The sequence below is a fragment of the Salmo salar genome, chromosome ssa09, assembly GCF_905237065.1.
Source record: "Salmo salar chromosome ssa09, Ssal_v3.1, whole genome shotgun sequence".
Classification (NCBI taxonomy): domain Eukaryota; kingdom Metazoa; phylum Chordata; class Actinopteri; order Salmoniformes; family Salmonidae; genus Salmo; species Salmo salar.
In genome coordinates, this window is record NC_059450.1 from 33029218 (window position 1) to 33054471 (window position 25254).

General features: G+C 43.6%; 2 protein-coding genes across 6 annotated transcripts in view; both read right to left on the minus strand.

Moving 5' to 3' along the window:
* LOC106611229 (bromodomain adjacent to zinc finger domain protein 1A) overlaps window positions 1–19621 on the minus strand; it is a 38706-nt gene extending 19085 nt beyond the window's left edge. For 2 of the 5 annotated variants that reach the window (XM_045723601.1, XM_014211219.2), the window contains exons 1-18: window positions 19498–19621; window positions 19022–19172; window positions 17347–17625; window positions 10616–10765; window positions 10339–10437; window positions 10124–10211; window positions 7680–7814; window positions 7377–7431; window positions 6998–7158; window positions 6776–6871; window positions 6362–6500; window positions 6042–6188; window positions 5726–5821; window positions 5398–5622; window positions 4577–4930; window positions 3772–4359; window positions 3331–3494; window positions 2033–2175 (exon numbers count right to left, since the gene is read on the minus strand). In XM_045723601.1, the coding sequence (XP_045579557.1) occupies window positions 2033–2175; window positions 3331–3494; window positions 3772–4359; window positions 4577–4930; window positions 5398–5622; window positions 5726–5821; window positions 6042–6188; window positions 6362–6500; window positions 6776–6871; window positions 6998–7158; window positions 7377–7431; window positions 7680–7814; window positions 10124–10211; window positions 10339–10437; window positions 10616–10765; window positions 17347–17625; window positions 19022–19134 (3032 nt within the window). In that variant the 5' untranslated portion in view covers window positions 19135–19172; window positions 19498–19621. Of the gene's footprint in view, window positions 1–2032; window positions 2176–3330; window positions 3495–3771; window positions 4360–4576; window positions 4931–5397; window positions 5623–5725; window positions 5822–6041; window positions 6189–6361; window positions 6501–6775; window positions 6872–6997; window positions 7159–7376; window positions 7432–7679; window positions 7815–10123; window positions 10212–10338; window positions 10438–10615; window positions 10766–17346; window positions 17626–19021; window positions 19173–19383 lie in introns of all 5 variants that reach the window. The other 3 variants (XM_014211222.2, XM_014211220.2, XM_014211218.2) reach the window with 3 other exon arrangements.
* An 822-nt stretch (window positions 19622–20443) lies between these two features.
* On the minus strand, window positions 20444–25161 carry zgc:109986 (class I SAM-dependent methyltransferase). Its single transcript, XM_014211224.2, has 8 exons — window positions 24987–25161; window positions 24754–24875; window positions 24002–24140; window positions 22101–22222; window positions 21836–21946; window positions 21620–21726; window positions 20954–21044; window positions 20444–20840 (listed from the first exon to the last, which is right to left on the minus strand). Exons 1-8 carry the CDS (start codon window positions 25081–25083, stop codon window positions 20724–20726), a joined length of 906 nt encoding a protein of 301 aa, XP_014066699.1. The 5' UTR covers window positions 25084–25161; the 3' UTR covers window positions 20444–20723.
* Window positions 25162–25254: the final 93 nt, after the last annotated feature.

The window sequence follows — 25254 nt, forward strand, 5'->3', positions numbered from 1 at the left end:
ATACATTCAGGTTGTACAATTGACTAGGTATCCCTCCTTACCCTGTCCCTTTCCTGTTTTTAATCCGTGAGAGAAGCGCTACACCTGGTGGAGAGAGGCTGTACGACACGTCACAATTTAACGTACAGCGTCAGAGGGGTCCGGTTTTTTCTACTTTTCTCCAATACTATCGAGCCATTACCATGTCAATCAATGCTTGAATAGGAACCTACAACACACCCCAGATTTTGATGACAACACAGTCGCTACAGTTCCATTAGTTTTCATTGCAGCCTGATTGAAAGTCGCGGTTGCGCAAATTTGTATGGACTGGGGTTAGTCAACAGAAAGCCTTTTCTCAACTAACTCACACTGTAACCATATATCTAGCTAACCTCTTGGTCTCAGGCTTCAGCTCCTGTCACCTGACCAGTGAAACCTGTCACCTGACCAGTGAAACCTGTCACCTGACCAGTGAAACCTGTCACCTGACCAGTGAAACCTGTCACCTGACCAGTGAAACCTGTCACCTGACCAGTGAAACCTGTCACCTGAAGAAAAAAAATAAATGCTTTTTACTGATCCGGTGCAGTCTCAGCTCAGGGAGTCAATAAAGATACTGTGAATAAAAAAAGTTACTCATTTTTAAGTGTCTGGTGGCTATGCCTTTTTCTCAAACATAATTGAACTCAATGTAACCATATTAGGGATGTGACAAATGGACAACTTTTCTTAACGTTTAAACTGCCATTTTATCGGGGTTTCCCCCCCATCTTTTAATAAAAAATAAAAAAAATCATACAATTTTATGTCAATATTGACATGATTGATTGACGGTTGGTGGGGGCGGGAGGTGCTGTATAAACAAACTCACTTCCTTGATAACTTCCTCACACAACAGCTCTGCAAAGCGCAAGAAGTATGAATGCCCTGACTTCTCCAGAGGCCGTATCACAGTAAATGCTGCACGGCCACTGCAGAGATTGGATTGACCATGCAGAGCCTTTAATGGTCCAATTACATCCGTATGACCACTAGTGCCGGGCAATGAAGTTCTCTCCCGCAAACCTTTAAAAACACAGAATGCAGCTACAGTAACATGGCGATAATTTATAACCTTCCAGACACTTAAAAGTGCTGCATCAGAAGCGTCTGTACCTTTGCAGACAGTAAAATTCTGTGCCGTCATATAAATGTTATATTGTTTGGTAAGTAAATGTCTTGGTAAGTCGATGATTAAAAAACTAAAGTACTTTAAGGAAAGAGCAGTCAGCGCGCAAGGCAGCAGGCATGCTAGGATTGACAGTTCTGGTTGCCTATTGATGGAAGTGAGTCCCACTTCAGAAGCAGCGTTACTTTACAGACAAGTAAATTATATGAACTGTATGAGAAGGTTTCGTGTCGACGTTTAGAAGCCGTAATGTAGCCTAGCCTAAAATACATGCCGTAGCACTTTCAAAGGGCCACATACCAGTCTATCTGAAAAGCGTAGGCCTAACCGATACAGGCTATACCGGTAGCCTACGGTCATTTCATATATGAGGCAAACACCCCCCCACCCACTCAGCAACGAAGATTAGCCAACCCCGTGCTCGAAAGACTGGCCTGAAGATACTGTACTTCCATCTCGGTCCCATGAATAGCCTAAGCTAGGATATTCTACACGCAGCATACCAAAGACTGAACACTCGTCAGTAGCAAAGAGAAAAAGCAGGCAGTGCGAGAGGCGGAGCAGGCATGAGCATGTTTTGGTAATCTACATCTCGCAATTGTCTTGCAAATTCACCTTGTTGCCTAAAGTTCCTCTTCCTCTGGTTTTATTTCAATTACACGACTTTCCCCAAGCCTTTATAACCATATCGTTTAGTTAGCACAGCATTATTCTCTGTGTTATAGCCTAACGGCACTGATTTTAATTATGTGGGGGGGTTTCAGTTCGGTTCCCAACTTTGTTTTAACGTTTACACCCCTAAACAATATTCATTATAGCTAGCTAATGTCAGTGCACAAGATGACAGACTGGACTATGATGTGGTGAGTGTACAGTACTTACCTGTCTTTTTTCAAGTAATGTATTTCCATGTTCTCCACGTCACAGTTCTCTCCTTTCGTGACACCATTCTCCTTCAGCTCAGGGCTCAGTAGTTCATAGTGTCCTTCCTCCAGTGCTTTCCTCCATACACTCCTCTCCATCACCTACCATACAAGACAGACAATAAGCACCCATGTTTTTACTCACTGAAAATTACGTTCGGATTTAAAGTTTGGGAGTTGGTTTTTTGTTGCATTCAGATGCAATTCATGACTCAACATACAGCACTTCTGCATACCAGCTCATTCCTCATCTTACCCAAGTGTAATTACCTAATCATTACTATAAGAATGAACTGATTTGCACTAATGGAAGTCCCTCTGGATAAGATGGTATGCTAAATGACTCAAATGTAAATGTAATGCGGTTGCATCTCAACTTAATTACTATGTGAAATAAAACAAATTATTAATCAGAAAGAGCTATTGCCCAACCAAAGCCTCGACTATTCCCCAGTGTACCCTGGCAGATGTAGTCTAACCTCGACTATTCCCCAGTGTACCCTGGCAGATGTAGTCTAACCTCGACTATTCCCCAGTGTACCCTGGCAGATGTAGTCTAACCTCGACTATTCCCCAGTGTACCCTGGCAGATGTAGTCTAACCTCGACTATTCCCCAGTGTACCCTGGCAGATGTAGTCTAACCTCGACTATTCCCCAGTGTACCCTGGCAGATGTAGTCTAACCTCGACTATTCCCCAGTGTACCCTGGCAGATGTAGTCTAACCTCGACTATTCCCCAGTGTACCCTGGCAGATGTAGTCTAACCTCGACTATTCCCCAGTGTACCCTGGCAGATGTAGTCTAACCTCGACTATTCCCCAGTGTACCCTGGCAGATGTAGTCTAACCTCGACTATTCCCCAGTGTACCCTGGCAGATGTAGTCTAACCTCGACTATTCCCCAGTGTACCCTGGCAGATGTAGTCTAACCTCGACTATTCCCCAGTGTACCCTGGCAGATGTAGTCTAACCTCGACTATTCCCCAGTGTACCCTGGCAGATGTAGTCTAACCTCGACTATTCCCCAGTGTACCCTGGCAGATGTAGTCTAACCTCGACTATTCCCCAGTGTACCCTGGCAGATGTAGTCTAACCTCGACTATTCCCCAGTGTACCCTGGCAGATGTAGTCTAACCTCGACTATTCCCCAGTGTACCCTGGCAGATGTAGTCTAACCTCGACTATTCCCCAGTGTACCCTGGCAGATGTAGTCTAACCTCGACTATTCCCCGTGTACACTGGCAGATGTAGTCTTACCTTGACTTGTCCCAGTGTACCCTGGTAGATGCGGTCCTCTATATCTAGCAGCAGGTCTCTCAGCCTGTTGCCCATGAAGTCCTCAGCAGGAGCCGCTGTGCCCTCTGGGAGAGGAGCAGACTTGGCTGAGACAGCTTTGTTAACACCAGCCTCTGGTTTAATATCTGGAGAGAGAAAAGACAGGCAAAACAGTGAGTATCCCAAACGTCCAGTAGTTTGGGATACTCCACTCTCTCAATACTCCAATCATTCACTCCTGAAGCGATTGTCAGCTGAAGTGCAGTGAGACAAACCAACATAGTCGACTTGATGACAATTGATGTAAAATAATAAAAAAAGTGATTCAAAAATACATTTGATTGATTTGCCATTTGGATCAGGTTGCTCTAGTCTAGCCAGAGGCCTCTCCTCTACAGTCTGGTAGACTGCAGTAGTCAGTACCTGTCTGGTGGTAGCGGTCAGCGGTTGCTGTACCGAGGAGCTGTGCAATACGTTCCTTCTCCTGCACCAGGACCTCCTTCAGGGTGCTCTCCCTGTGACCCCGTGGATTCAGGGCCTCGATCAGTGCCTCCACCTCCTGGGGACTGCTGTAGAAGGCCCAGTGGTTAGGACGGTTCACTGGGGGAGCAGAGCTGCTCTGGACGGGGGCTGGGAAGATGGTTTTGGAGTCAGGGTCTGGGGTCGAGCCTGTCTGGGAGAGGTCCTCTGGTTCTCCGGCCTCGTTCGGAGACACCTCCATCTCCTCAGCCTTGGCTGGCTCCTGTTCAGAGGTCGGTTCCTGGGGTTCCAGCATGTCCTCAGTCAGGCCGAAGTAGTCATCCTCCACGAAGAGGGCAGATGTGGAAGGGAAGAGCCAGTAACGACGGTATAGGCGGTCGCGCCCCAGGGGGAGGATATAAGTGCAGGCTGCAACCTTCTGGATGCGCTCCTGGAGATCCTTCTCCCTCGGCTGCTGCTCAGTGAGCTCTTCTGGGGTCAGGCCTGGGCTCACCTCTTTAGGCTGCATCTCCTTGAGATTGCTGCCCATCACTAAGGGTGAAATCAAAGGGTTGTGTTAGAATGGCAATATGGTACTAACCAGAGGTGAAAATATTTGACGATGCATATAGAACTGGACTACAGAATATAAAACATTTCCATTGCAAAATGTGCATTCTATTGTTATCCGCAACAATTGATCGAGTCACACTATGTGAACGCTTTCTATGATTGCTAGCAGTATGCCAAGAGGACTGAAGGCTATTACTCTTCCTAGTCCTGTTGATCGTCTGCTCCTCCTCGTCTTCGGTCTGATGTTCCTCCTTCAGGCTCTCAGTGCTGGTGTTCATCTCTTCAGTTTTCATGTCGCCGTTTCTTCCTTCCATCAGCTTTTCATGTTTCTCTTTCAATTTCATCTCCTGTTCTTTTAACTTCTCCTCCTTCCTCTTCCGTACTCTGATTGCAGCCTCTTCCCTCTCTCTGCGGTGCTGCTCAGCCTTCAGTTCCCTGAGCTCCTGCTTGGCCTGTCTCTGCTCGTCAGCGCTGTCCTCTATGAAGTCCCTGGTAGACACCAGAGTCAGCAGCTTACCACACAACGCATGGAGGATCTTCAGCTTCTCACCTGGGACAGAACACCAGACAAATTACACTCAATTCGATAAACAGTACTTATTCCCAAGCATGGCTCTGAAGTGCGACAATTTTGGAGTGAGAACTGGAATTCTAATAAAAGCCAGATATGTTGTAATGATTAAGCCTCGCTCTACCGTTGTTTCCAGGAACCCTAGAGAGAGAAAAAAAAAGTTTGCAGTCGTTAACTCTGTGGTGGTACCATTACTACAGCTTAAATGGCATGTTTCTAGACCAAACAGTTCACCAGATATGACCCATATTACTGGGAAACTGGTTTTCTTCCTGTCTAATTGACAGGCCTGATAACTTTACTAGTAGCCTACATCCGAACACTTGGGGGCACAGAAAGAAAAAGAGATAGCAGAACTGAAGAAGCTTCTTTCCTTAAGCAACAACCTGAAGAGGCTGTGTGTGTGTGTGTATATATATATATATATATGCTTGTCTCAGTGTCACCTGGCAGCAGGTCGTAGACAGCAGTGCAGGACAGCCTCTTGAGCAACCCAGGGTTGGCCAGCCTTAGCTCAACACAGGGGTCGTCTGTAGAGCCGAATCCTCCACGTTTCTGGTAGCGGAACTTGGCGTTGGCAGAGTTGCAGTCAGCCCCCGATGCCAGGATGTGCAGCCTCAGGATCTCTGACAGAGTACAGCTGTCCAGGTCCAACTGCTTCAGACTGCAGCCTACAGAGACATGAAGAGTCAGGCTCTCAGTACAAAAGAAAGAAATATGCGAGTAGTTGTATATGAACATTGACTATATTAAAGACTGTCGTCCTTCTCTCACCTTGGTAGAGCTGAGGCCAGGCAGCAGCCAGGGAAGCCACAGCACTGATGGCAGACTGGGTGGGGTCCGCATCATCATCCAGAGCCTCACTCAGATCTAACAAGGAAGATTCACACACTGACAAACTAATATATTTGCAATATGCTAAACTTTGTCATTAGTCAGTCAATTCTACAGCCTGGGTGAAATGTCACCATTGATAACTTTGTATTGCTCACTACCAAAGTATATTTGGTGACCAATCACGATCGGTTAAGTAGACTAAACAGGGTGTTGACAGTAAACAAGTGTTGTCGAGGCCCGTTTCTGTCCCTACCTTTGGCGTCAACCTCAGCCACCTGGTCGCGGGCCACCTCCTCCTGCTCCTCAGCCAGGGCCTGGAAGATGGCCGACAGGAAGAAGAAGAGCAGCTCACAAAGTGGCCCCTCAGGGTCCGACCCCACCAGGGCCTCCTCCAGAACCTCTGGAACACACAGACAAGGCCCAACAGTCAGAAAACTCTTGACAACAAACACTAAACCAGACTGTCACTACTTTCACACAATGAACTATATTCTAATATCAAACATGGGTGATAAACCTAAAGTTGTAGAACAGGTGATTGTATTTTTACAACGTTTTGCCAGTGTTTCTCACCGAGCGTGAGGCCTTCTGGGAACTCGTCCTTGAGGTCAAAGAGCTCTCCGAAGGCTTTGAGGAACTCCAGCACCATGAGAGCATCTCCAAACAGCTCTGCAGGCAGACGGGTCTCCACCGGGACAGGGGCTGGGAGATCCTGGACATGATTCCATATAGGAGAGTCAGAGGCCTAAACATGCTAACTTTACTTACCAACTTAGAGATCCCATTTAGGACAATGTTTCACAACCTTTGTGTCTTAAAACACAAAAGGCTAACATGGTCGCAGATGTGTTTCTGCTGTATAGCCAACTCATATCGAACACAGAAGTCTATACAGCACCAACTTTCTTGTATCAATTAGAAAAAGTAAGCGTTTCAATTACGGAGGATGAGGCCAAACAAAAACTAGCTAAGGTTGGGGCTGCTTACCTTCAGGTCGTCACACTCCATGTCTTCTCTGGGTTTGCTCCAGATCTTTAGTCTCTCTGCATATTTCTTCTTCTCCTCCTTCAGCTTCTCTCTCTCCTGCAATATAGTATAACGATACATACAGTATAATCTATATTAAGTGATCTGAGACGTTGTATGGTGTACAAACGTAAATTAAAAACCCAGCGACCTCGATCAAAAATAACGTTAATCGTAACGTACTTTTTCCTTTTCCACTTTCATGCGTTCTTTCTCGTCTTTCCTCCTCTGCTTCTCCTCTTCAAACATCTTTTTCATCTCTTCCCGCTTCTTTTCTTTGTCCTCCTTCTCTTTCTTTTTGGCCCCCAGGTCATCTTCCCTCTCCCGATTGGCCTTTTCATGTGCTGAACACGACAGATTTATTGTATAAACAAACGCATATTGTTTTAATGCTGTGAAAGTCACCATTCTTGATATATAGATTAAATGTGACAGCCAAACCATGGGATCATTCGTACATCTTTTGGCACAGACTCATTAGCACTTACATGCTAACAGTGCACTACTTTCTGTACTTACATGATAACAATCTACCAATATCCAACTAATCTACTGCACTCACCCGTAGCCATCATCTCCTCTTTCTGCTGCATCAGACGAAGCTTTTCCTCTGCTGCCTTCAGTAAAGGAAATAAATAATCGAAACACAATCGTCTCTTAAAATGCTTCACAAGTCATACTGAGCAAATTCATGGTGGAAGTCAAACAAAAGGTTAGTATTACAATATAATAAGATTGTTATCTTCGCTGAGTAATCATAACAAAGGGTGTACATATGGGATGTGTCCCAAATGGCACCCTATTCAGTGTAGGACTTGACCAGGGCCTGTAGGGCCATTTGGGACAACTACATTGCAAACCTCACCTCTCGAGGAGAAGAATCATTCTTGGGCCTGCTCCGCCCTTTAGGAGGAGGACTGAAGACGAACACAGGCGGCTGGTCAGGGAAAAACTGGGAGAAGTGCTGTTCTGCCAACTTGTACTTAGCAACAGTTGATGCCTAAGCATGAAACACATAAGAAACTGATGGCAACAACACTAGCACAAAATGACAGTTACTTGATTCTAGGGCTGACCCAAATTAGTCGACAGGCTGTTGGTTGACAAAGATGTTTTTTTTTTTGTCGTCAAGCAGTAGCGTGCACACACGTCGGGAAGTATTCAGACCCCTAGACTTTTCCCACATTGTTATATTACAGCCTTATTCTTCTCTGCAGATCCTCTCAAGCTGTGTCAGGTTGGATGGGAAGCGTCGCATCACAACTATTTTTCAGGTCTCTCCACATGTTCGATCAGGTTCAAGTCTGGGCTCTGGCTGGGCCACTTAAGGACATTGAGACTTGTCCCGAAGCCAGTCCTGCGTTGTCTTGGCTGTCTGCTTAAGGTCGTTGTCCTGTTAACCTGCTCAGGGCCTCTGACTGGGCTTCAGCAAGGATCTCTCTGTACTTTGCTCCGTTCATCTTTGCCTCAATCGTTCAGTCCCTGCCACTGAAAAACATCCCCACAGCATGATGCTGCCACCACACTCCCCATAGGGATGGTGCCAGGTTTCCTCCAGACGTGATGTTTGGCATTCAGGCCAAAGAGATCAATCTTGGTTTCATCAGAGCAGAGAACCTTGTTTCTCATGGTCAGAGAGCTTTAGGAAGACTCCAAGCAGGCTGTGATGTGCCATTTACTGAGGAGTGGCTTCCATTTGGCCACTACCATAAAGGCCTGATTGGTGGAGTGCTGCAGAGAGATGGTTGTCCTTCTGGAAGGTTCTCCCATCTCCACAGAGGAACTCTGGAGCTCTGTCAGACTGACCACCGGGTTCTTGGTCACCTCCCTGACCAAGGCCCCTTCTCCCCCGATTGCTCAGTTTGGCTGGGCGGCCAGCTCTAGCAAGAGTCTTGGTGGTTCCAAACTTCTTCCATTTAAGAATGATGGAGGCAACGGTGTTCTTAGGGACCTTTCAATGCTGCAGAAATGTTTTATTACCCTTCCGCAGATCTTTACCTCGACACAATCCTGTCTCGGAGCTCTACGGACAATTCCTTCGACCTCATAGCTTGGTTTTTGCTCTGACATGCACTGTCAACTGTGGGACCTTATACAGACAGGTATGTGCCTTTCCAAATCATGTCCAATTAATTGAATTTACCACATGGACTCCAATCAAGTTGCAGAAACATCAAGGATGATCAATGGAAACAGGATGTACCGGAGCTCAATTTCGAGTCTCATAGCAAAGGGTCTGAATACTTGTAAGGTATGTTTATTTTTTTTAATAAAATGTGAACATTTCTAAAAACATGTTTTCGCTTTGTAATTATGGGGTATTGTGTGTAGATTTTAATTTTAGAATAAGGCTGCAATGTAGCAAAATGTGGAAGAAGTCAAGGGGTCTGAGAACTTTCCGAACAAACAGCTGTCTGTCCCAAGCTCACTGGTGCAGGAAACTGAGGGCCCAGAAATTTGATACAATGTTGCAAGTTCACTAGCACCAGCTTCAGGCCTGAGCCAAGTTAATACAAAGTTTCCAGTTCATTGCAGACAGGCCATGCTTAGACAATGTGACTTAATGTTTAATTTGTTAGATTTAATTAGGCTATTTTTACATAGTTGGCAATATTTATTCATTTATTTTATTTAACAAGGCAAGTCAGTTAAGAACAAATTCTTATTTACAATGACGGCCTACCAAGAGGCAAAAGACCTCCTGCGGGGACGGGGATTAAATAGAAGTTACACCTAAAAAGTATAATTTTCTTTTAAGATCTAATTTTTATTAAATCACATGACAATGATTGAGATATGAAGACTTATTATAAATGAAACTGTTCCACAGAAATGTTAATATGAAAAACATAACAGGCACACAGATTGGTAGAATCGGTAAGAAATTGGCATTCCACATGAGAAAGGTTGCCGACTCCTCGTATAGCCTATTATAAGCAACTTCAGGAGAGTAATGACAATGCGAAAGCCAGCAGTAGTTTGAAGAGAATGGTTGGGTCATCTAGATCTCTGGCTCCTTCGAGTAATTTGTGTGTTATTTCATCGAACAGTAAGCTTAAAGCATCAGATAAGCTCAATGCATACAGTGGATTTTTATAAAAATAACACATAGGGTCTGTCTATATGGAAAAATACACATTTACAAATCGATTGGTCGAAAGAACAGACACATTTTGGTTGACCAAGGTTCTCTAGTTGGGGACAGCCCTACTTGATTCAAATGGCCACAAGATCCTTAGAGTTTTTGCTTAAAAAGGAACTCACACCAACGGGCATATTTCATAATACTTTAAAGTTCAATCTTAATACCTTGATCATAACGACTCCGTTCTGTGGTTCACAGTGCTGTTTGAGCAGCAGCTTTAGTCTGTCCCGTGAAAAAGTGTTCTTCTTACGGCTAAAATAAGCGAGCAAGAGACAGGAATAACAGTTAGTGGTTCCATTTAAAAAGTCAGTGGGGATTAACTGTTGAATAATAACAATACAAGCTAACAGAACATTGTTAGTCAGTAGGTCAGTCTCACCTCATCTGACCAGCCTTGGTGAATATGGGAACACTGCCTTCCTTGATGGGCCGTACTTTGTACTTGAACACAGACGGGTTGACAGATTTCTTTTTCTTGCTTTAAACACGAGGGGGGGGAAACAAAAAGGTATTAATCCATGCTAACAAAGGTACTAAACAGGGGCAAAGACTTGGTGTGCATGTGCAATGGCACCCTAGTCCCTATAAAGTGCACTACTTTTGACCATAGGGATTAGGATGCAGATGCAGCTCTGAATAGCTTGGCTTAGACTGACCCATTGGCCTTTGATTTGGGGCTTTTAGGAGTGTCCTCCTCACTATCACTGATGACGATGAAGTCCCCCTCCATCTGAAGTCTGGCATGCCCATTGACCGGCCCATTGGAATGGTGGGGAGACTGCACATCCAGGATTTCACATAGCTGCCTGTAGGAAATATTCATAACACATTTCAATTGATTGAAAAACACAGCTGCATGGTCAAACCGATGCCTGCATTGGCCGTGCAGCACTTACGGCGATAAGGCCTCTGCAGAAGTCAGGGCATTTATACTTCTTCCACTTCGTGTAGCAGAGCTGTTGTGAAGGAAGTTGTCTAGGAAGTGAGCTTGTTTAAACAGGACCTTACCGCCCCCACCTACCGTCAACCAATCATGTCAATGCGGAGCTATACGGAGCCCTCCGCTGACTTCCAGGTAAAGTGAGCAGTGTGAAGCAGGTGGCTAGGCGGTTATGTTTTAGAGGACGCATGTCTCGACCGTCGCCTCTCCCGAGCCCATTGAGGAGTTGCAATGAGACAACGTCATAACCAGCAATTGGTGAGAAAAATGGGGGCAAAACACATACACCAAATACATTTCAACTCAGTTTCACAATTCCAGACATTTAATCCTTGTAAAAATTCCCCGTTTCAGGTCAGTTAGGATCACCACTTTAAGAACGTGAAATGTCAGAATAAGAGAATTATTTATTTCAGCTTTTATTTCTTTCATCACATTCCCAGTGGGTCAGAGTTTACATACACTCAATTAGTATTTGGTAGCATTGCCTTTAAATTGCTTAACTTGGGTCAAATGTTTCGGGTAGCCTTCCACAAACTTCCTACAATAAGTTGGGTGAATTTTGTCCCATTTCTCCTGACAGAGCTGGTGTAACTGAGTCAGGTTTGTAGGAGGCCTAGGCTTTCAGTTCTGCCCACATTTTCTATGGGATTGAGGTCAGGGCTTTGTGATGGCCACTCCAATACCTTGACTTTGTACCCCTTAAGCCATTTTGCCACAACTTTGGAAGTATGCTTGGGGTCATTGTTCATTTGTAAGACCCATTTGTGACCAAGCTTTAACTTCCTGACTGAATGTCTTGAGAAGTTGCTTCAATATATCCACATAATTTTCCTGTTCATGATGCCATCTATTTTGTGAAGTGCACCAGTCCCTCCTGCAGCAAAGCACCCCCACAACACGATGCTGCCACCCCCGTGCTTCATGGTTGGGATGGTGTTCTTCGGCTTGCAATCCTCCCCATTTTTCCTCCAAACATAAGTTCTATTTTTGTCTCATCGGACATTTCTCCAAAAGTACAATCTTGTCCCCATGTGCAGTTGCAAAACCGTAGCCTGGCTTTTATATGGCGGTTTTAGAGCAGTGGCTTCTTCCTTGCTAAGGGGCCTTGAAGGTTATGTCGATATAGGACTCGTTTTACTGTGGATATAGATACTTTTGTACCTGTTTGCTCCAGCATCTTCACAAGATCCTTTGCTGTTGTTCTGGGATTGATTTGCACTTTTTGCACCAAAGTACATTAATCTCTAGGAAATCGAACACGTCTCCTTCCTGAGCGGTATGATGGCTGCGTGGTCCCATGGTGTTCATGCTTGCGTACTAATGCTTGTACAGATGAACGTGGTACCTTCAGGCATTTGGAAATTGCTCCCAAGGATGAACCAGACTTGTGGAGGTCTACAGAGTTAAGGTAGAGCCTGTTTTTTCATCAATAACTAAGGTACGGCTAGTGCCCAGGTATCATTAACATTTTGAAGCTGAGCCATTTGCTTATGCTCTGCTGCGTAGTACATATCACATGTACATATAGCGTCAGAAGTGCTTCAACCTCTTTAAAAATAAGACTAGAACATTGACTGACTCCACAGGAGAGATAATTTTCCCGAAAATAAAATGTTCCTTGAGTTTAGAGTGATGAAAAGTAGCTGGTTCACAGCTAACTGCTCTCGGTCTCGTCACCGAGCAGAAGTGTTGCTATGGATACTCAAGTCATGCATGGAGTGTATGCAGCGCAGGACAGATGAGCAGCTAATGGAAGTTATTTCTGATGTAGGGCAGAACGGGGGCTTAAATTTCACAGAAGCAAATTGGGCCTAGGTAGGGTAGGGTCTGAACGTCACGAGCATGGGTAGGGCTTAAAATTCATGCCGTGCAAGGCTCTAGGTCCAGTTCATTAACTTGTGTTTACAATGAGATTGAGCAGATTTAGTAACTGTACTTGTAACAATAGTCATAGTAGCAGAATTTAAAGAATGGTCATTGTTGAGGCCCAGACTTAAGAATATTTGTAACAATACATGTTCACACTAATACCTAAACCACTGGCCTACCCCCCCTTCCCTCCGCCCCTCCCTGCTGTGGGTGCATGTTGCTTCTTGTCTGGCATTCTCTCGCTCAGCTGCCTACTGCGAAGCTGTGATAATGTAATGTCTGGGTCAACTCCTTTTGCTGGCACAGCCAATCACAGAGCCTGCCTTAGGTCCATCCACTCAGTCACTACCATTGTGTTATTTTCAAAGTTCAGTTTATGATGGCTGACCGATGTTCTCTTGGAATAAAGAGGGCTCATTTATTTAGATCCATATGCCCAGTGGCTTCTATAATCTAGTAGCCACAGGATTATGACAGTGAGGAGACAGCCTACAGAGGGGAGGTCTGAGACTTAGTGTGGTCCCAGGAAAATAACCTCTCCTTCAACATCAATAAAACCAAGGAGCTGATCGTGGACTACAGGAATAAGAGGGAAGAGCATGCCCCCATCTACCTCGATGCAGCAGACTTGTCAATCTTGAAGAATGTTTCCCAATACCACTTCTGTGCAGCGGCGGTACCCCGGTCCCAAGGACCCTACAATGGCACGTGACATCCACACTACTCAAATCAAAAGGCCAAAGCATATTTTTTGTTGCCTAATAATGCTGGCAGAAGACTACCCTTAGTAGAAATGGTAACTATAGACTTAATGTTATGGGTAACTGGCTGCTCTTCAGTAACTAACAAGAAATTCATTTAAAAATGTACAATCAGGGCACTCCCTAGGATTTTCTGAGAAGGTGGTGCTGACGTAGGCCTAAATGTTATGTAGGGGGGAGGTCCAGAAGGAGTCAGTCAACTTCCATCTCAGGAAGTTGAAGAAATTATTTACAGTACCAGTCAAAAGTTGGGACCCACACTCATTCAAGGATTTCTTTATTTTTACTATTTTCTACATTGTAGAATAGTGAAGTCATCAAATCTATGAAATAACAAATAAGGAATCATGTAGTAACCCAAAAAAATTAAGTGTTAGATTCTTTAAAGTAGCCACCCTTTGCCTTGAAGACAGCTTTGGACATTCTTGGCAATCTCTCAACCAGCTTCATGAGGTGTGCCTTGTTTAAAGTTAATTTGTGGCATTTCTTTCCTTCTTAATGCATTTGATCCAATCAGTTGTGTTGTGACAAGGTAGGGTTGGTATACAGAAGATAGCCCTATTTGGTAAAAGACCAAGTTCATATTATGGCAAGAACAGCACAAATAAGCAAAGAAATAACAGTCCATCATTACTTTAAGACATGAAGGTCAGTCAATCTGGAAAATTATGAACTTTGAACGTTTCTTCAAGTGCAGTCACAAAAACCATCAAGAACTATGATGAAACTGGCTCTCATGTGGACCGCAACAGGAAAGGAAGACCCAGAGTTACCTCTGCTGCAGAGGATGAGTTCATTCCAGTTACCAGCCTCAAAAATTGCAGCCTAAATAAATGTAACAGACACATAAATAACAACTCCTTGGAGAAGGCCGCGTGAAATCAGGCCTTCATCGTCGAATTTCTGCAAAGACACCACTATTAAAAGGACACGAATAAGAAGAGACAGCCAATGTGTTTGAAGATGGCGCCGGAGGGGATGGCTGCAGTCTTATCGGCTCTTAACCAACCATGCTGTTTTGTTTGTTTTATCACGTTGTTCGTAACTTGTTTTGTACATAATGTTGCTGCTACGGTCTCTTATGACCGAAAAGAGCTTCTGGACATCAGAACTGCGATTACTCACCTCAAACTGGACGAAGAGTTCCTCAGTGAGTCGGACGGGAGGGAGATACTACAGACACCAGACCAGGCCAAGATCCCCGGCATTCGCTGGAGAAGGAAATTGAGATTTCGCAGAAAAAGATCAGGGTGCCTTGTGAGGATCAGGTGACGAGTGGCTAATCTGCATTTGCCTTCTGTCCTGCTAGCTAACATTTAATCGCTGGAAAATAGATGGGACGAACTGAGAGCACGTATATCCTACCAATGGGACATTAAAAACTGTAATGTCTTATGTTTCACCGAGTCGTGGCTGAACGACGACATTAAGAACATACAGCTGGTGGGTTATACACGCCATCGGCAGGACAGAACACCAGCCTCTGGTAAGACACAGGGCGGGGGTCTATGCATACATGTTAACAACAGCTGGTGCACGATATCTAAAGGAAGTCTTAAGGTTTTGCTCACCTGAGGTAGAGGATCTCATGATAAACTGTAGACCACACAATCTACCCTATAGACCACATAATCTACATACCACCAGACCGATGCTGGCACTAAAACTGCACTCAACGAGCTGTAAACCGCCATAAGCAAACAGGAAAACGCTCATCCAGAGACAGTGCTCCTAACGGCTGGGGACTTTAATGCAGGGAAACTTAAATCATTTTTACCCAATTTCCATCTGCATGTTAAATGTGCAACCAGAGGGGAAAAAAGTTCTAGACCACCTTCACTCCACACACAGAGTGAAAAGTACAAAGCTCTCCCTCGCCCTCCATTTGGCAAATCTGACCATAATCCTCAAAAAGGTTCTACAGCTGCACCATCGAGAGCATCTTGACAGGTTGCATCACTGCCTGGTATGGCAACTGCAAGGGCTCCGACCGCAAGGCACTACAAAGGGTAGTGTGTACGGCTCAGTACATCACTGGGGTCAAGCTTCCTGCCATCCAGGACCTCTACACCAGGCGGTGTCAGAGGAAGGCCCTAAAAATTGTCAAAGACCCCAGCCACCCTAGTCATAGACTGTTCTCTCTGCTACCGCACGGCAAGCAGTACCGGAACGCCAAGTCTAGGTCCAAGAGGCTTCTAAACAGCTTCTACCCCCAAGCCATAAGACTCCTGAACAGCTAATCAAAATGGCAACCCAGACTATTTGCATTGCGACCCCCCCCACCACCTATGCTGCTGCTACTCTGTTATTATCTATGCTTAGACACTTTAATAACTCTACCTACATATACATACTACCTCAACTAACCGGTTCCCCCGCACATCGACTCTGTACCGGTAGCGCATGTATACCACCCCGCTCTTGTTATTTACTGCTGCTCTTTAATTATTTGTTATTCTTCTCTTACTTTAAAAAAAGAATAATAATAATCTTAAAACTGCATTGTTGGTTAAGGGCTTGTAAGTAAGCATTTCACTGTAAGGTGAAATGTGACACAATTTGATTTGAAACTTGTCTGGGCTAAGAAACAGGATGAATGGACATTTGCCATGTCTTCGTGAGACGCAGAGTAGATGAACAGACAATCTCTGCATGTGCAGTTCCGACCATGAAGCATGGAGATGGTGCTTTGCTGGTGGCACAGATTTATTTAGAATTCAAGGCACACTTAACCAGCATGGCTACCACAGCATTCTACAGTGACAAGCCATCCCATCTGGTTTGCGCTTAGTGGTACTATCATTTGTTTTTCAACAGGACAATGACCCAACACACCTCTAGGCTGAGTAAGGGCTATTTGACCAAGAAGGAGAGTGCTGCATCAGATGACCTGGCCTCCACAATCACCCGACTTCAACCCAATTGAGATGGTTTGGGATGAGTTGGACCGCAGAGTGAAGGAAAAGCAGCCAACAAGTGCAAAGCTGTCATCAAGGCAAAGGGTGGCGACTTTGAAGAATCTCAAATATAAAAATAGATTGATTTGTTTAACACTTTTTTGGTTACTACATGATTCCATGTGTTATTTCGTAGTTTTGACATCTTCACTATTATTCTACAATGTAGAAAATTGTACAAATAAAGAAATCCTTGAATGAGTGTGTCCAAACTTTTGACTGGTACTGTACATATTACCTCGACAAACCTGTACCCCCTGCAAGCCTATTGTTATTAATGCTAGTTTATTTTTTACTTTGTAAGTAAGCATTTCACAGTAAGGTATACACCTGTTGTATTCGGCGCATTGTGACGAATACAATTTTATATTAGAGCTCCTCTGGTGAACCCCTCCAAAGAGGTCATAGTCAACTCTCAACTACATTGACAAAAATCCATGTATCGGTTTACTACAGAGAACATGATTTCACTGTCAAAGAGCTGGGATCTACATTCACCGAGGTAATGCTAGTGAACATAAATAAACAAGACGTTGGATGAATACTCCTTTGGCTAAATACGGGAACTATCAAAGCACAGACTCATAGGGAGAGAACGGAAAAGGCATTGTAGTCCTTCAGGAAGGTGGTATAACACCAAAATGATATCAGACCCATGGTTAGAAGTGAAACTGATGACACTAGATGAGGTCATATGTATAAAATAAAGTGAAACTGATGACTGTCGGGGAGGTCATCATATGGATAAAATTAACACATTACCCGACACTGGTGCGGCTCAGAACACCCAGATTACAGTAAAGTTGAGTACAACTGACGATGCTTGGTGAGGTCATGTGGTTAAATTAACGCTTTACCTGGTACCGGAGCGGGTCACAACGTCCACGATCTCCCCAGGGAAGAACCTCTCCTTGACGTAAGAATACACATCATCACAGATCTCGTGCAGCCGGGTACGGTATGTGAGGGCTGTGAGGTGCAGCAGGGGGATCACCAGAGCTGAGGGGAAGCTCTGGAGGCTCTGACGACCTCTCTTCTCACAGTCCAGAGCTTCCAGGTAGGTCAGGCCAGGCTTGCCCGTCACCGCACAGCTCCACACCAGGCTGTTGCACAGGATGGTCCTCTCAAAGAAGTCACTTGTGGGGAGACAGGGTGATTCTAGTCAGTACAGGTAATTGCATATTCCTATAGTGTAACGTTACTACTTTTGACAAGGGCCCTAATGTTTAAGGGCATGAAATGAAATTGCTCACTAATTTTGCATGTTGGACTGGACACATGCAAAATATTGCTGCCCACATAATCATAGGAGGAAACGAAAACCAATGCTCACCCCAAATCAGCGTTAAAAATATAACAACCTCACTTGCACAACATGAACAAATACCTTGCTCATCTGTGTACACTGTAAACATCGAGATGCTTTTCCACAGTTTCTGCATCGATAGGACCTCAAAGTCTTCCAAAGTCATGTTGATCAGTCGGTCACACATGCTGACTAAATACAATTCCAAAGAAATCATACCTTAAAACAAAACCACAAATATAAAACAGCCCATCTTCAAAATAGTTATAAAATAATGAACAGAACTAAAAGATGTCTGTCACTGTCCCTCTACTAAATTTACAGTAACATGCGAACTTGCGGTCTCTGGAATATTAGGGCCAGGGTGAAAATTGTTTACCTTTCAAGACCCCCTTGAAATAAGTCAGAGTATTATTCGTAGGCAAGTCCTACATAAAAAGTTTGTTTATGCTATGGGTTACAAATTGCTAAAATATTTCACTATAAACTTCTCAAATAAACACACTAGTTAACATGTTGCTTCCTAGTTAGCTAGCTATAAAACAATCACACAATAGCCCTGCCGAAGTTTCAGAAGGGAACTGAGGCAAGACGAGTTGTGACGAGCGCGAACTGCTCTGCTCTCATTTTAGGACTATGTAAAAGTATCTAAGAGAGCATCCGATAACTTCTAACAAGACTGGCTAGATTTACCAACCAGTTACTCGATAGATATGACAGTAAATTACGGCAATAATTATATCCTAGTCAAATAAAGTTGACTCAAATTGGATATTTTGCAACGCTAGCTTCAAGCTGGTAGCAGGCCCAAATACTTGGTTAACACGGCTGGTAACGTTAAATGGTAGTCGCTCCAACACTACTAACTAGCTATAGTAGCCGCTAAACTAGCGGTGATCAAGCTGGCTACACCTGCTATAAACTAAGTTTGACAACTGGACAGAAATAACAGTTCCGACCCATTTCATCTGATGACTAGCTAAATAGGTGTCAACCAGACAACACATTATTAATGATTTACCAACTAGTTTATAATAAGTAGAACTTTGTCCATCTTCCAGCACTGCAGTGGATTTTAGCTTCTTAGCAAGCTAGCTAATGTTTGCTGTCACTATGGTTAAACATTCCTAATTTGAGTTGAGCCAAAGTCGGATGGTCATTTGATAGCTAACTAACATTGATCATTCTTTAACGTTAATTCATTTATCAGTTTGGTCTTAACGTACTCGTATGTCCTGAAGATTTCATGTGTGACTTTGCAAAGAAACACTTCTTCATCTGGTTTGAGGTCCGCTGGGGGCTTCTGTCTGACAAACGGCTTTCTGTGGAGAAGCGGCATCTTTCTTTATCTTCGTCTCCGATTTGTCCTCTTTGAGACTCAAAAAAGGAGGGAAAAAGAAAGCCAACCATGTAATTACATAAAGTTTTAAATCAGTATTCATCGGCAATAAACTCAGACATGAGGACAGTGACCCAAACATACAAAAAATGGTCGTGATAATCTACAATTTTAAGAGGAAATCTAGCCTTTGTTAATGACACACACTTCCAGTAACACACAAAAGTGACGCTTTTCCAACCAACTCACATGAAAATGTGCTGAAATAATGGGAATCTGTCTGATATGATCAATTAAAAACCTCGATGTTTAAACCACCTGAGAACATTTTCGCATACTAGAGGAAGAATTCAAGAGATTTACCGGATCGGTTATGTAATGTTAAAACAATAATCCGCGGGAGAAAAATACAAAAACTCAACGGCCTGTCCTACTTTTCCAGCGGACGGACTGCGTGTTGACTATAAATTTGATCCGCTCTATTTCACAGATGAGGAGGGCGTAGCTTGAGTGAAGACTATGTTATCTCCATTGGTTGTTTATCCCGCCACTCGCATCATCATCACCACCAATCATATTTATGTTCGTTGAACGTCAGAGGAGTGGAGAAGCAATATGGGATTTGTTACTACTTGAATCAGAGCATCACACAAATTAATAGTAAAACATAACATATCTGTTCTGGTAAAACATACTTTTAACTGATACGCAACTTTTGTACAGGTTTAAGTGAGTGATCATAATCAGTTACAACATATTAAAGCGCCTAACATTTTCCACATGCATCCAACTTCACGTCTGTCCGACATGAGGGGGTATGAATCACCAATATGTACGTGCTTTGTTCTTATGCTGCGTTTACTCAGGCAGCCCTATTCTGATATCTTGACCAATTATTTGCATAAGAGCTTATATGATTGGTAAAAAAAATAATAACGGGTCAGCGTGTGTAAATGCAGCCTTAGTTTGGCTTCTGTCATATTTCAATAAGGCCAATGTTCAACAATGGTTTGTTTACTATAACATGACTGCATGATGCCTGTCTGGTGTGGTTAGAGAGCCTCATAACTAAGGTGCAAAATCCATCAAAGAGGTGGTAATTACAATGGCCACAGAGTCCAAAATGAAACACTATTAAAGCACTGCAAAAGAGATGTGATGCCATGCTGTTGGTAAAGAAGGCAACACAGAAGTTCCTCAGAGCTGGTGCCATTTAATAGCCACTTTCTGCTGTAATTATGCTACCCTCCCATGCTTCCTGTTTCAGTAGTGTGGGTGAGAGGGGAACGTACAAGAACCATCAGGCAAATGTTTTAACCACTCATTTACTACAGTATTTCAGACATTTGTCAAACATTTTATGTAAAAAGGCTGACAAATCATTCACTGAACTGTAAAGTACATAACATTATCAGAGTGATATTTGGGATTTCTTGTCACAGATCACTCGGTCATCTTTATAGATTGTTATACCTTGAACATGATATGGTAGGGCACAGTCCTAGAAGAAAATCCATCTGCAAAAAGCAGCAGAAAGTCAATATCCAAGGGACAGAAAGTCTGAGCGGATGTTTGGTCTTCACTCAGGGTCACAGTACCCTATACAGGCGTATATTTTTGAATGCGTCCGGGTCACCGTCCTTCCCCAGATAGACGTTGTAATCCAGAGGTAGTTCCTCTACCCACTTGCTGAGGTTGATCCCTCCCTGAAGGAGGAGCACAGTACAGCAATAGAGAGGTGTGCATTACGCATCATAGAAACATTCAATTATCAAAGTGTGGAAAACAGACAGTTTTTACAGGCATTTTCAGTACTTACCTGATGTGAAGAAAGTGCTTCCTGGAGGCTTGGAACTGTAACCAATAGAGCACCTTTCTTGCGGAAATTGTGAACGATAAAATACCAGGCTCTACAAAAGCAAGAGGATAGAGACATTAGAGCAGGGTTTCCCAAACTCCATCCTCGGGACCCCAAGAGTTGCACATGTTGGTTTTTGTCTTGGTACTGCACAGCATCATTACCAGATACAATATATGAGGAAGATCTCAATTGCATCCTTACCCCTCACTCCTCATCAAAACCCATTGGAGGAAAAGGTCAGAGGAGCGGGACCTCTGGCTTTCTCATCCAATGGATTTTGAGAAGGAGACAGGACACGAGGAGTATTCAATTGAAATCTTCCAATGATCACTTACTGCATCCTATATTGCAGCGTTTCCCAAACTCGGTCCTTGGGAGCCCAAAGGGTGCACGTGTTGGTTTTTGTCCTGGTACTACACAGCTGATTCAAATAATCATCAAGCTTTGATCATTTGAATCAGCTGTGTAGTGTTAGGGCAAAAAACAAAATGTGCACCCCTTGGGTTCCTGAGGACCGAGTTTGGGAAACGCTGCATTATAGGATAATGATATTTTCTGTTGGAAAATGTTTTGAAACGATATGTCCTAATGAATACACTGGTGTGGTGTCCAAGGTTTACCTACTTAATTTGGTCATTGGGCTGTAGAAAGTACTCAAACACATTGTTCATGATGAGAACATCTGCATTCTGTAACAGGGAATCCTGAGTACTGATATTTCCATGGATGACCTGCAGAAATGTGAGACAATGAGAGAAAGCTGTGGCACTTACATTCTTTAAAAACATAAAATAAAGATCAAGATAAATATATGTAAAATGATACTAATAATCGCTTTACCTGTATTCGGTCACTGAAGCCATACTTCTCCACAGCCATATTCTGAAGCCTGACAAACTCTGCACTGATCTCTACCCCAACAAGCCGAACTGCAGAGCTGTACAGGTACCCCTGAAGCACAAACAGATGACTGGAAGAGTAAATACTTTTTTGCCAAAGAATTCATGACATTTTCCTGCAATATTTTCACATAACCTTTAACATTACCATACATCTCAATGCCATAAATGGTTTCCATTTCATTCCAAAACAAACTGTAATTTACCCCATAGAGTACTGCCCCTAGCCTGGAACCCACATCCACCACTAGTCTCCCAGTCAGGTCTGGTAGGACATGCTGGAATAGGAACTGGAGCTCCAATATCGAGAAGGAGTGAGAGATGAACTCTGCGAAAATAAACATTCATTTGACACAATGCTGCAACATGAGGGTTATAAACCCACCCTTATCTTACACATCTATGCTGAACGAAAATATGAACGCAACTAGCAACAATTTCAAAGATTTTAGTGAGTTACAGTTCATAAGGAAATCAGTCAATTTAAATAAATAAATTAGGCCATAATCTACAGATTTCACTTGACTGGGAATAAAGATATGCAACTGTTGGTCATAAATACCTTTAAAAAAATTATAATAATCTGGCCATTTTCTCATTCGCATGATCAAGCTGTTGATTGTGGCCTGTGGAATGTTGTCCCACTCCTCTTCAATGGCTGTGCAAAGTTGCTGAATACTGTCGGGAAGTGGAACACACTGTCGTACACGTCGATCCAGGGCATCCCAAACATGCTCAATGGGTGACATGTCTGGTGAGTATGCAAGCCATGGAATAACTGGGACATTTTCAGCATTAGGAATTGTGTACAGATCCTTGTGACATGGGGCAGTGCATTATCATGCTGAAACATGAGGTGATGGCGGTGGATGAATGGCACGCTAATGGGCCTCAGGATCTCGTCACGGTATCTCTGTGCATTCAAATTGCCATCCATAAAATGCAATTGTGTTCATTGTCCATAGCTTATGCCTACCCACACCATAACCCCATCACCATGGGGCACTGTTCAGAACGTTAACATCATCAAACCGCTCAACCCACACACCATACATGAGGTCCGAGGTTGTGAGGCCGGTTGGACGTACTGCCAAATTCTCTAAAACTACGTTGGAGGTGGCTTATGATAGAGAAATGAACATTCAATTCTCTGGCAAAAGCTCTGGTGGACATTCCTATATTCAGCATGTCAATTGCACGCTCTCTCAAAATGTGCGACATCTGTGGCATTGTGTTGTGTGATAAAACTGCACATTTTAGAGTGGCCTTTTATTGTCCCCAGCACAAGGTGCACCTGTGTGATGATTATGCTGTTTAATCAGCTTCCTGATATGCCACACCTGTCATGTTGATGGATTATCTTGGCAAAGGAGAAATGCTCACTAACAGGGATGTAAACACATTTGTGCACAACATTTGGGAGAAATAATATTTTTGTGCGTATGGAACATTTATGGGATATTTTATTTCAGCTCATGAAACCAATACTTTACATGCTGCGTTTATATTTTTGTTCAGTATGATTATTGATGGGCTTTGGGTAATTGGATTGTTGGTGAGATGGCATGATCCTTCAGAACAAGTACAATGATTAACCAGGCAAGGCAAACATTTTTTTCCCTTCTACTTTTTACACCTTTTTCTCCCCAATTTCGTGATATCCAATTGGTAGTTACAGTCTTGTACCATCGCTGCAACTCCCGTACTGACTCGGGAGAGGCGAAGGTCGAGAGCCATGCATCCTCCGAAATACGACCCTGCCAAGTCTCTCTGCTTCTTGACACAATGCTTGCTTAACCAGGAAGCCAGCCGCACCAACGTGTCGGAGGAAACACCGTAAAACTGGCGACCTAAGTCAGCGTGCATGTGCCTGGCCCATCACAAGGAGTCTCTAGAGCGCGGTGGGAAAAGGACATCCTGGCCGGGCAAACCCTCCCCTAACCCAGACGACGCTGGGCCAATTGTGCGCCGCCTCATGGGTCTCCGGTCGTGGCTGGCTTCGACACAGCCTGGGATCAAACCCGGGTCTCTAGTTACGCCTCAAGCACTGCTTTGCTGTGCCTTAGACCGCTGCGTCACTCGGGAGGCCCATGCAAGGCAAACCTACCCAGGGGAGCTGTTCTGTGAGTGCCACAGTTCAGGCAGTAGTTGCGGCTCATCTTGCCCTCCTCACAGAGTGTATCCACGGTGTCCTCGTCATACAGGAAAGCATCCACATGCAGTGTGGGCTGGGGGTTCTGTTGGGTCTGAATAATCAATTGATGAACAGAATTAGTTAATTTGTGTTAGTCAAAGGGATAGTCCCACGAAATTACAAAAAGACCTTGGTTTCCTTACACTGTAAGCAGTCTCTGGACAAGGTATGACAGCAATCCATGCTTTGGTTTAGTTTCCCTGGCACAGTTTCCACATGCTAACATTTTAGCATTTGTGACACAAATCCCATTCAAGTCATGGGACCGATAATACATTTTTCACACGTGTTCAAATCATCTGTGACTTGTTGAGCTTCACAAGTTTAGATACTTTTTGATTATTTGGAGATGTGTGAAAAACAGTCCCATGACTTGATTGGGATTTATACCAGACACATTAGCATGTGGAAACAGTTCCAGGGAAACTAAACCAAAGCATGGATTGTTGTCATACCTTGTCCATAGACTGCTTAGAGTGTAAGGAAACCAACGTAATTTGGGTGAACTAGCCCTTTAACATTTTAAAAGTCACATTTTAAGTGTGAGTATTTTTTATTCCTCTCTGAAAATAAAATACACACCTTGCACCAAATACAAGCACCCAGCAAGTACATTTGGCCCTGAGTAAAGATGTTGAGGAATGAAAGCAATTACAGTAACCCACCTTCTGAATAGCCAAGGACTCGGAGGAGAGCACAGCCTCCAAAGGAAGACATGCCCTAAGATCCTCTGAAATACTTTGAAGTATAACCTTTTGATTGTCAACCAATCCATCATCCACTTCATCTACAAGAAACAAAATGAATAGCTAATGTTATACAGTTGAAGCATCATAATCCAACATGAACATGGGATGGTTGGTTTAGGCTTAAAATAGCTCATGCCAGGGTTAAATACCAGAGTTTTTCATCCAGTCAATTAAACGTGGCAGGTCCTTGGAATTTACTCTGGAGAGTAATCGTACGATTTCGTTTTTTGCGTCTGAAAAGTTCATTTCAACAAATATTTTGCCACATACGATTGCTCACGCTTGAATGTATTGAACGCATGTGTAGAAAACACCAGATACGTATTTGAGATTTAAGGAGGCGCGATAATTGGAGCCCTATTAATAGTAGTGGTGAAATGGAGAGAATTTAGTATATATTATTTCATTTAAAGTAAC

Coding starts and splice junctions, on each gene's coding strand:
- zgc:109986 (XM_014211224.2), bottom strand. CDS start 25,083: ATGAACTTTTCAGACGCAAAAAACGAAATCGTACGATTACTCTCCAGA. Junction 24,876..24,986: donor TGACTGGATGAAAAACTCTG/GTATTTAACCCT, acceptor TGTTTCTTGTAG/ATGAAGTGGATGATGGATTG. Junction 21,045..21,619: donor CAGCCCAATGACCAAATTAA/GTAGGTAAACCT, acceptor TTGCTTTTGTAG/AGCCTGGTATTTTATCGTTC.